Source organism: Callionymus lyra, chromosome 2, assembly GCF_982586985.1.
Source record: "Callionymus lyra chromosome 2, fCalLyr1.hap1.1, whole genome shotgun sequence".
NCBI lineage: Eukaryota > Metazoa > Chordata > Actinopteri > Syngnathiformes > Callionymidae > Callionymus > Callionymus lyra.
Window position 1 is genome coordinate 44,104,617 of NC_141819.1, and position 11,779 is coordinate 44,116,395.

The 11,779-nt window shown below is 37.5% G+C and overlaps 1 protein-coding gene across 1 annotated transcript; it reads left to right on the plus strand.

Annotated features, from left to right (window-relative positions):
• Window positions 1-3,493: 3,493 nt before the first annotated feature.
• Window positions 3,494-5,819, plus strand: ncbp2 (nuclear cap binding protein subunit 2). The gene is made up of 5 exons (XM_087783125.1): window positions 3,494-3,616; window positions 3,957-4,043; window positions 4,219-4,313; window positions 4,817-4,955; window positions 5,357-5,819. Exons 1-5 carry the CDS (start codon window positions 3,542-3,544, stop codon window positions 5,453-5,455), a joined length of 495 nt encoding a protein of 164 aa, XP_087639251.1. The 5' UTR covers window positions 3,494-3,541; the 3' UTR covers window positions 5,456-5,819.
• The last annotated feature ends 5,960 nt before the right edge of the window (window positions 5,820-11,779 follow it).

Sequence of the window (11,779 nt, forward strand, 5' to 3'; positions counted from 1 at the left end):
GGGATATTATTGAGAAGGATGAAAGATCAGGTCCCTGTAGTGAAAGCTTTTTTTTAAGGGAACTGTGACATCAGAGAAATGCCATGAACAATTTGGATAAAGTTCACTTTTCAATCTTATTGCCAAAATGAATGACATGAAAAGTAAAGGTTAGAAAACAAGCACATGGACAACTACAGTCACATTGCTATGCACACTGTTGCAGTGGTGAAGAAGGCTGTGTACTTACCCTAGAGCACTTTGATTAAAGCAATTGTCTCCAACCAACTGGGAACCGGTTCTGGTCTGCGAGGCATTTAATACCAGACCACAATTCTTTTATTTTATTTTTTTCATTTACTTATTTTTTTCAATTACATACGCAATGGTAAGATGTATTTTTAGATTTAACAGTTGTTTCTGCAGGTAGTGCCATTTTATTTATTCTGTTTTTTATCTGAATATAAGGTCCATTAAAATAATGCTGACCTTTAGCTGTGCAATAAAAGTTGGGGACAAGTGGCTCAAAGCATTAAAGCAGTGGACTCTGGATTATTTTCAACATCCTATTGACAACCAAAACATTCCAGGATGGATGAATCTCATCAATAGTCTAATTTCATTAACATTTCATTAACCTGACTCAGCATTATTCTGCATCGCCGCTGCTTAAATAGACCTAAATCTATAGTCAGCTTTGTTCGACTTTTTTTCCCAAATATTTTCAGAGTTCTAATTAACTGTTAACTTCTCAGTTCATACAGTTAACCGTAACTACGCCCACACTGCTGTGATTGGTGAAGCATAAAGTCTCCAGCTCCAGTCGACTCATTGTATTCACAAAGCTGGGCAATATTACATACAGCTGGCTGGCGAAGACATAAAGACCATTATTACGTCACAAGGTGCTCCATGACCTCTTGTTCGCCAAGATAACAGATGGGGGAGAACTTAGAATAAACAAAATAAACAATATTCAATGCCCGAAAATAAACAACATTGATGTCCGAAATAAACAATATTCATTAATATTCATTCATTCACTCAACTTTATATAGTAATAACATGTAAGTAAGGAGAGTTGAATTTTAGTTTCCCTTTAATCTTAAGCCTTACAAATAAAGCTCACTGACTTACTTACTTGCTTTTTTTGCTTTAAGCAAAAAGCAGGTTGAAAGCTAGCCTATTGGAAAATCCTACGGTTATTACATTTGAAATAGCTTTAAGTGTTTAGAATTACTGAATACCTGAATATTGATACTATAAAAGATCCACTATTTCGTTAGAACTTTGAACATGAATCATATAAGTTGTGTCTCTGACTTTTGCCTATTTGACTAAACAAGAATTTCCCCCTAAACTCATTCCTGTGTCTGTGTCCTTCTTTACCACCACCACTTATAGAGACTGGGGTAGGGTCGGTTCATCGGAACAGAATCCTAACAATCGTGTGTCACTGCAACTCTCGCTTAACAACATCAAGGAGAGGTCCATGATAGTCACTTTCTTCTTCTTCTCTGATAGACTACTGAGTGCCAACCTGTTTTGTTCCCTTTTCTGTCTCCTGGACTCATCCTCTGAATAATGAAAAGATACTGACATGTTTTGTCCTCTATCATGTCAGCTTCACAGATCCCTTGTACCTGTGTAACTGACCTCGTCTTCTGTCCGCCACACTCGATTGGCTTCAAGTGAGTCTGTTTATTTTGCCTGTCTGAGTTACTTAAAGCTTATTTGCTGTTGTGCTTTTTGACGACTGACTGAATTGTTCCGGAAAAAGTTTTGAAAGTCTATATTTTAAGCTTGTTCGTAGCATAAGTTTAAAGAACAACAATGACTCAACATCACAAGCTTCAAGAGCACAGTCTACTGTCTACACAGTAGTGAGTAGAAACAGAGTGGATTTTGGGTTAACTAACCGTTTAAGCAAATGAAATGCTGTATGTCTTGTGTACAGATTCCCCAAAGCCCCCCAGGAAAGACGTTCATCTTCTTCTTGCAAGCCTGTGAGTTTCGTCAATTAAATTAAATTAAATTCAATTTTATTTAAAGTTTCATATCATAACAAAGTTAGCTCAAGACACTTTACAGTTTAAGTAGGACAAGCAACTCAAAAATTAGTGAATCACGAGGCGGCGGCGAGGAAAAAAACTTTCTTTTAGAAGGAAGAAACTTCAAGCAGAACCAGACTCTTTGTTGACGGCCTCCTGCTGCGACTGGCTGGGAGGGTGGATGGGGGTGTAGACAGATGGATGGAGAAAAGAGTGAGGGAGGATACAGTGAGAGAAAAGAGGAGTATAGAAGAGTCCATGGAGGTGCTCGAGGAAACTCTGGATCCTTTGACATGGTGGAGATCCTGGATCGAGCAGCAGCTCTGCAGGTGGAGCCCTCAATCCAAGCGTTGAACTCGATTTGATCTAAATTCAACATTCTGTAAAATTGTATCCAGTGCTTTGAGGAGCAGCAATAACCAGCAGGAAACACTGCTCTCTTGCTTGATACCACCAATTTGCACCCACCGTGCTCTCCAACTGCTTCTGGTTTCTATTGCAGGTTTTCAATCCATCAATAAAGTGTGTGACCTTCCAAAAATAATCAAAGCTTTCTCTGAGGCTCTTTTATGATTCTTTATTTAGAGCAATACTGAGATGACAAACGGTCTCCCTATGTTTGATAACATTTTCTGGTTCCTGTGCAAGTGGACAGGAAATGTTTAGATTGTGTTGATATGATAACTCTATGACCAATTTTTTTAGTGACATTTGCTGGGAGAAAGCATTTATTGAAGCTCTTCTTCATTTAGTCATTAGCGATCTCAGGTGAGACTCAAGCAGTAAATATATAAGTAAGTAAGTCATTTTTATTTGTCTAGCGCTTTTCCAGACCAGGGTCACAAAGCGCTTAAACAATCAAAACAATATTCAATAAAGTACATATTTTAAAAATCAAGATAAAACTGATAACACAACAGGAGTCCCAGAAAATCAAGGAAAAGCCTGAACAAATAACAATGTCTTAAGATGTTTCTTGAAAGAGTCAGTAGACTCCATCAAGCGCAAAGAGAGAGGAAGATTGTTCCAAAGCTTAGGAGCAACAGCCTGAAAAGATTTCTCTCCTCTGGTCCTGAACCGTGTGCGTGGAACCATCAGTAGATTCTTTTGGCTGACCGCTCCACCGTTCTCTCTCTGATCTTGAGACTTAAAAGGACCTTCCTTTTCTTTAAAAAAAAAAAAAAAAAACATCATGGCAGATTTAAAAAATAAATAATTAAATGTTTTTATGTAGCTACAAAAACAACACTTGTTATCTTAATTGTTCTTATTTCTACTCACATTTAACATTAGATGTCCTCTTTAAGATTTTTTAATTTGTGTATATTTTAAAATGTGTTTTGTTTGTTGTTGAAGCGCCTTGTGACCCTGGTCTGTGAACGGCGCTTTACAAATTAAACTAACCTTTAGAGGGCGCTACTCAACATGCAGCTCTGTTTAAAATTACGTCATTTCCTGCCACTCAAACGCTACTTTGTTGTTGTTGTGGTCTGTCGGTGAATTCTTCTACAATGGCGGCGAAACTAAACGCTTTAACTAGCGATTCCTACATCGATGTTGGTGAATACGTGGACCAATGTTTTAAAGTGAGTTAAACTTGACATGTTTGAATCTCGAATGTCGAGTTGTTATTGACGTAGAGAACAAGTCCATGTTACACACGTGGTGTGTGGTCAGTAACATGCAGTGAGATCAAAGCGACTATAGTGGAGGAAACATTAAGTTATTGTAGGGAAGACTCGTGTTTTTATTTATCCTCAGCGAAGCCAGTTTGTGTGGCAGTGTATGACAAACAAATGGATGTTTGTGTGAGAGGCTGGTTCAAATATTTTTTTATCTGAAATTGGACTATATATATACTATCATATTATATTACGTATAATATGTCATATTCTCTTGATTCATGTGTATTTTTCGATCCTCCAGGGAAAGCGCTATGAGCAGGAGAAGCTGTTGAAGCAGAGCAACACACTGTATGTAGGAAATCTGTCTTTCTACACAACAGAGGAGCAGGTGGGTGACTTTGGTCTTCACAAGAATCCTTGATGGCCTTTATAGTATCCAGAGCGTTCATTTGTAGTTGTTTACCACATTAAATATTTTACAATGCTTTTGTCAAGTTCCAGAAAATGTAATTGCTATGCTTGTGTCGTGGTTAATGGAGCCTCCATGTGTGATCTTTGCTCAGGTGCATGAACTCTTCTCTAAAAGTGGCGATGTGAAGCGCATCATCATCGGGCTGGACAAAATCAAGAAGACCGCCTGTGGCTTCTGCTTCGTAGAGTATCCTTTACCTGCCAAGATGATCACAGAAACATGACATGGAAGACTGGAAATAAACCTTACATCTCTAAATATCTGAGTTGCCCTTGTCAACCAGGACAGTCATTTGATTTAATCTCTTAAATCTAAGAAAAAGAGAAAAAAGACATGTGTTCTAGCTTTATTCATGACTATGTTTTATATATCAAATTTATTTTCTGGTAAGTAAGGCTGAACGATTAATCACATTTGCGAAATAATCGCGATGTTCCAAAATGTGATTATTATATCGCAGAGGTTGCGATTTTATTTGATGTTATTTAATTCTCAAGCTGTCAGAATGACTTGCTAGCGGTGCTAAGCGCAGCAAGCGGAGAGAGACGCTTTAAGCCGTTGATCGGTGATGTCTAGAGAAGCTAAAGAGCAGCATAAGAAACAAACTACAGTGTTTTCAACAACTTTACATCCTGACATCTTAGATTGTTTAAGTTAAAATGTTGAAGAACTTGACCACAGCTTTCCAGATACTACACACGTGCAGATGCAGAACATGCCATGCGCTTTGTTAACGGAACCAGACTGGACGACCGGATCTTCAGGACGGACTGGGACACAGGCTTCAAGGAGGGAAGACAGTACGGCCGGGGGAAGTCCGGAGGACAGGTGAGCATCTTACTACCACTAGCATGCCGCTGTTGTCTCAGATGATAAAAAGAAGATATGGTTGTGTTTAGCTGCTCATTGACTGTCCAGATCCTACCTGATGAATGTGTTAACACAATTTCCTTTTTACTCCAGATTCCTTTTTGTTTTGTTAATGGGCCAGGGTTTTTTGACCATCTTTTATAATGCTTTTTAAACTTGCTTTTTTAATTAATTCAATAAGATATTTTAAGGTTTTATTTTTTCATCAGAATCGGAAACTTTTGTTGTTGGTGTCAGAACAGCACAAAAGAATGAAATAACATGACAAAGTGATAGAAAAACCGAACCAAACAGTTTGATAAGTTATTTAATTAAATAAGTATTTTAATGACATTGGGACCTTTCTCATGACTGTGTAGGTGAGAGACGAGTACCGGCAGGACTACGACCCAGCCAGAGGCGGTTATGGAAAACTAGCCGCGCAGCAGCGAGCTCCGGACGGACGCAACAGTTTTTAACTCTCAACAGCTGATATCCCTGGCTTCATCAGGTTTTTTGTTCTTCACACAATAGCTTATAGTGAGTTTGAAGTGTTATCAAAAATCAAATTGAGTTCAGTGCATTGTTAAATGTAGTCTTTCTACATGCATGCATGCATGCATGCATTCATTACATGAACACATGCTCAAATTGTCCATTTTATTTCCTTCTCTGCTACCAGAAAAAACATAGAGTTGACTGCTCGTTGGTTGTTTGATGATTATCTTTAATCTCTTTTCCTGAAATGATTTTTTTTTTTACTGGTGTTCTTGAATGGCGAAGGTTGCCTATTGAAATGTTTAATGTTAGATTTGTTATAATAAAATTGAACATCATCGAGAACCTGTGGTCTGAGTTGATTTTAGCTAAATTATTATTGATGCATAGTATAAGGGGAACCCTTTTGATAGAACAATCAATTTAAAATTGTTTTTAAGAATGCATTTTTGGGCATTTTGAATGTTGCGTGCTATAGTGATCTATGTTGGCTCTCCGGACATAGAGAAATTGTTAATTATTACAAGTGTAGATTTATATTTACCATAACTGTGTTATCAGTTTTATCTTGCCCTTTAAAGTATATACTTTATTGAATATTGTTTTGATTGTTTAAGCGCTTTGTGACCCTGGTCTGGAAAAGCGCTCTAAAAATAACAATTACTTACTTTACTTACTTATAACTTGAGAAATGCTTTATGATTCTGCAAGGCTTGAGGCAGGTCAGGGCTCAGCATCTTTCAAGCATGGTGTCCACCCAAGCAAACAAAACATTTGTCATGCAGAGCCGCCCCCAAGCATCTTAAAGACATGCATTATCTCGCCAGGAATATCGTCTTCTGGTCTTCTATAGCTCATTAGCTAAGTTAATATAAATTTATATTTTGGAAATAAAATCTGGGGCCTTGTGTAAAAAGAAGTTTGTGGATCATCTAAAAACGTTTGGAAACTCAAATCCAGAAAATGGAGCAGGTACAAAAATATTCAGATTTATGACTCTGGACGTACAAAATAAAACCACTTTTTCTTCGTACATCTCAATCAACAGTAGAATTAATCGCAGACTTGTTCATCCCTTTCCACGCCCTCATTTACATATTTAAGTGTTAATTATTGTCTTCAAAATCAGAAAAAAACATACATGAATTAATGGATTAACAGTTTTTATTAGTTCATTTAAAGCGTTTCTGACATGGATCACATACTTCTATTGAAATTGGTGCAGACAAGCTCATTACATTTATAAAATTAAAGCGTTTTGTTACAAATTACAAATGAACAAATCATGTGACCACCTACAAACGTGTCGGGAAGTCCGACCTTTTTAACACTCTTTTCCGTTTTGATACATTTGGACTTTGTCTGCTCGTATTTTGTATTTTGTGCGACCCTTTAGTACATGAGGCCCCTAATGTCTGTCATTTTTTTCAGAGTGAGGAAAAATGAAGACTTTTTAAACAATATGGATGAACTGCAACTAAAGCGTCCAAGTAAGCTTTTATAGGACTCATTTTCACAGTGCATTTGTGTCAAGAATATTCCAAATTAATCAAGTTGAAAATCTCTGTGTTGGTACCCCTGCTCAATGAAGATTCACATCGCCAGTCCTCCAGAGGCAACCCCAGCATCCATTATAAATAATTCAGCAAGCCAAAACATCACTCCTGGTTTCCTTCTGCTGTTCATCCCATTTCAGCATCTGTGTGGCCACAGGAATCTGCTAATCGTTAAGAACTGACCTAGTTAAGCCTCACTGAGAAGACGGTGGTAAGTCCTACAAAACTGTTGAATTTTGGGTCCTGTCCATTTCATCAAAACATTTACAAACATACATTCTCACTTTGGATTAATTTTCAATAAGCGTTTGGTCAATTTCTGAAACATCCAACAAATAGTTTGTGTTTTAAAATTAAATATTATGTATGTAAATATTATATTAATATTGTAATACATGAGTCATTCAATATCTGGAGGATGTATTTTATTGAGCAACATTTCAATTATTTTAATTGCTAAACAATGTTTAACACTAACAGAACAGGCTCGTATGGACGGTCAGCAGGACCTGTCAAGCCGTTTACACATTTCTGAATAAAATACTGAAAACTGAGGCTAAAAGTTGTAGGTTTATCAAGTTTGACTGACAGTTTAAAAGCAATGAGACAAATGACATTCAAGAAAGGGCTATACCTCGTGGCTTCTAGCCACTTCTACAGCTGCAGTCATTATCTGGGGCAAAAGTACACTGAATGGAAATGTTGGCTGAGAACAGAGTTTTCTATCAAGGTCAGCCAGAGAAGTCTGAATTGAAAGTTGCAGCAGCCCTATAGAGACTCAGCAGGGAGGGAAGAGGAGGACAGTTACTGAGATGCAAACACTACATCCTTTTTGAGCCCAATTCCTGCCCATTGCTACAAAAGTAGCTCCTGATCTTTCATTGGAAGATTTTAGTACAATTGTCTGGACTTTAGTTTGAACCTCATTTTTCATCCCTGCTGACAAAAACTCTCGCTACATCTTTCTAGGTCCTTGGTGAAGTGAAATGTGAAATGTGAAAAGTTTATCAACCAAAAGGTATGTTTGTGTAATGCATTTTATTTTCACCGTGAAGAAAGTGAACGAAGATCAACAGTCAAGAAAAGATTAGCTTTCTTATAGTATCAAATCAAGTCATATGAAAAATAAAGCAACAGTATGTAACATTTTGATTAATTACATTTTGAACAGTGAAGTCTTGTGTTATCTAGTTGTTATTTTACCAACGTACCTCACTATTTAATTTTGAGGGGACAAACATCTTCACAGCAGGAGGTAAACTAGTACCGGACACAAGAGCTTTTATCTTATCTTGTCAAATGTACGCGCAAATGGAGAATGGAAAATTGACAACGTTGCAAGTACCATTTTCACTAGGGAAAGCTGAAAAGGAATTAGATACAGGCTGGCATTTGATGTCTTTTTTAATTTTAATTATGTTTTCTACAATGGCTTTAACAAGGCCTGCCAAATCCTCCCAGTCCAAACTAAGAGAAATGCATGTGCTACCCCCAAATCCTACCGTGATACCACTGGCTCCAGCTCATGGTTATTGGCCTCATGGCCCATGATTTTTTAACAAGGACTTCCCATGGTATAAATATAAACATTCACATTTGGTAGGGTTTCTGCAGCTGCGTTCACCAGTCTGTCTGGCTGAACAAATGAAATACTTCAGACATGCCTCATTAAAAGGCTATTTATGTCCCAGATCTTTTTCTCTGACAACCCAAATACTCAGCAGACAGAGGACACCCGCCTGCAGACCGGTTCCTCTCAAGGCTTCTGTGTAGTTGGAATCTTGCTTCTCCTTCAGTTCAATCATCATCTTAGTATTCCAGGAGAAATTAATATTCGGGCTCTAGATGGCAATAACTTATTTTTTATGGATTTTCATTCCACATGAATTGAACAATGTTATTCGATATTAACCTAGTAACATGTTCCACACAAGTTGCAAACTAGACTGATGGGAAAATAATTCTACAGGAATAACATATTAGAACAGAGCAACTGGTTTTTAATTTCTATATTTTAATCTGCAAAGACCATAATATTCCAGTCCTTCTAGATCCTGATTAACTCTAATCCAACCCACTGTTATGTTCAGCCAATATAATTAAAAAAGGATAATCTGACATGAGATCTTTCCATCAACCAATAATCATATCAGTGCTTGGTGCAAAAGGTACATAAAAAGTTGGCTGCTGTTTCAATACACTCATGGACACAGACACTCGCTGGATACAATTAAAAAGTTGGTTGTGTTTGGTGTGAAATTGATTCCCAAGCAATCAGAGTTTAAATGAGTGTTTAATGGCTCCATTAACAAGTCGTGATTTATTCAGCATTATTAATGAACATTAGCTTGTGCTAGAATCATTCATTGTTCAAGTCTGAGCTCTTTCCTTCTTGAACAGTCTGCACACAGAAAGAAAGGATCAACATTCACATTTGTCGAAATAAAGAACAATCAGTCCAGTCCATGAGTATTTGATAAAGGTGTCCTTCATCCGGTTACATGTGGGCCTATCTGCTTTGAAGTTTTTTTAATCAGAATCTTTTATTGCCAACATCTACACACAACATGGGAATTTGTTGTGACAAAAAAAACAACTACCAAATCAATAGAAAATGCATAGCCCCAATGTGACACTCAATTACATGTTGCAATAGTTTATAACCCTCCTACCCTTTTAGCATTTGAAATATCATTGATATTATCAATTACCTTATTGGGACAGCTGGTTCATAGTGTGAGATAACCCCGTTATGATTGGACACTTCCAATAAATTGTATGAAGAGCAACTATGTTATATTTAGTTTGAATGGATCCTATATCGTGGACAAAGTATGTTCAAAGTTAATTTGCACTAAACAATACACTGAACAAGAAGTTGTTTCTGCAGATGCATCCAGGGGTCTATTGCACAAAACCAAGATAAGGGATTAACCGGGGAGGTCTTGGTTATCCTGGCTCAACTTATCTATGCTCCTGTTGCACAAAGCGGCATAGAGGAAAGTGGGATATTTTATGACATCAGTTACCATGGAGATTTAATTTGTGGAGCTTGTGAAGTTCCAGGATCTATATTATCTCAGTCTGCAGTCACCACAAATGGAATCCAATATTTATTCCACTACCCACTATACGTTCTTAAACATTAACTCAACTACACCCTACACAACTAGACCCTCTGTCATTTTTAAAACATTTGTGTTTTATTAATTAATTGACATCGTTTCAGATAACTGATCATCTTAGATGATTTTGTAATTTACAGTTTTCCACAGACTATACACAACCCATATAGATACGCGAAGAGTAACATGATGTTCCTTTATTGAATAAGGATAAACCAAAGCAAGTAAACCACAGCTCATTTGTGACAAACTGCTTGTAAGAATGGGCTTTACAAATGAAATTTCCTTGCTTTTCAAAACTGAAGTCGCACAAAGGCATAAGAAATTAACAGGCAATGACACAGTAGCCTCCATGCAGGCCCGATACAAACAGTATTAACAAATCAATCAAATCAAAGAAAAATAACACATTTATTTACCAGTGCAGGCCATACTTAACTTAAATTCTCATGCATATTAACAAAAATAATTCAAAACATACAGCCGACCACTGTCATAATCTGGGGAGATGGCAGCATTGTCCCAGTCTATGCGGGGACCCTCTCCTTCCTCATGCAAGCCACGTTTTGACCCTCAAATGGTTAAGGCACTGAAATCGTGTCTTCAGTGGGCCAAATGTCTGTTCTATGCGGGCCGGGACCTCTCGCACCCAAAGTGAGAATCATACCCCTAGACCAGAGGTGTCAAACTGGTCCAGGTTTTTTAACGGATCAAGTTAACGGATCAGTCGTCAGCTTAAACAAGCAACACCTGACTGACAATTAATTCATTACTGTCTTCAGACGCCTGATTGGTTCAACTATATGTGCTTAACTGGTTGGATCCAAAAAAATATTCTGGACCAGTTTGACACGTGTGCCTTAGACCAACGAGCCATGAATACAATACGTTCTGTTTACCTATAGCTTTAAAGCGTGTGAAGGAGAATGAGAAAAATATGACCATGGTTTGACTTGGAATTGTGTTTCCTGTTTTTTTTTTATTTTGTCTTTTGAGTTCTTCATAGGCTTCTAAAAGGATGTCTTGTTCTGCGGGGGAGACATATTCTGCCCTTGTTGCCATAGTGCATCAGTGAATCTGTGATCGATCGCAGGGTCTATTTGAGGAAGCCGTGTGCGCACTTATCGAGGATTGTTTTCACCTGGCTTGATGAATCCGTGTCTGCTCATCCTGGCTTGGTCTTTGTGCAACCAATTAAGCCTGGACGCTCTTGTTTTGGATTTAGTGAACTTAGCTTACTTATCCTGAAAGTCTGAATCCTACTTTTGTGCAGTAGGCCCCAGGTTATTTCAAAATTGACCTTGAATAATGCAATCTTTGAGTTTAGTCCGAACTATCAAAGTAAAAAGGTGAAAAATTACATTTAGTTACTTTGATGCTGACGACCAATCCTGAAGACTTCAAGTTGAGGTCAAGGAATCTTTATATTTTAAGCAAAGAATTTGATAAAAGAACAAACAATGCAGATGTTCTCATTATAATTGTATGAGCTAAATATTATTAATAGACCAGGAGGCGTGGCATGACTTTACACTAACAAATCATGGTTACACCACAGTGGCTAAGCACTTGCCTCTGAAACCATTGAAAATAAGGCTTACAATCAACAAACGTGTGCAGTAGG

What these genes read in the sequence shown, in the direction of transcription:
- ncbp2 (XM_087783125.1), top strand. Translation starts at nt 3,542, where the DNA reads ATGGCGGCGAAACTAAACGCTTTAACTAGCGATTCCTACATCGATGTT. An exon ending in ACGTGGACCAATGTTTTAAA is followed by an intron (nt 3,617 to 3,956) that starts GTGAGTTAAACT and finishes TCGATCCTCCAG; the next exon opens with GGAAAGCGCTATGAGCAGGA. An exon ending in TGTGGCTTCTGCTTCGTAGA is followed by an intron (nt 4,314 to 4,816) that starts GTATCCTTTACC and finishes ACAGCTTTCCAG; the next exon opens with ATACTACACACGTGCAGATG.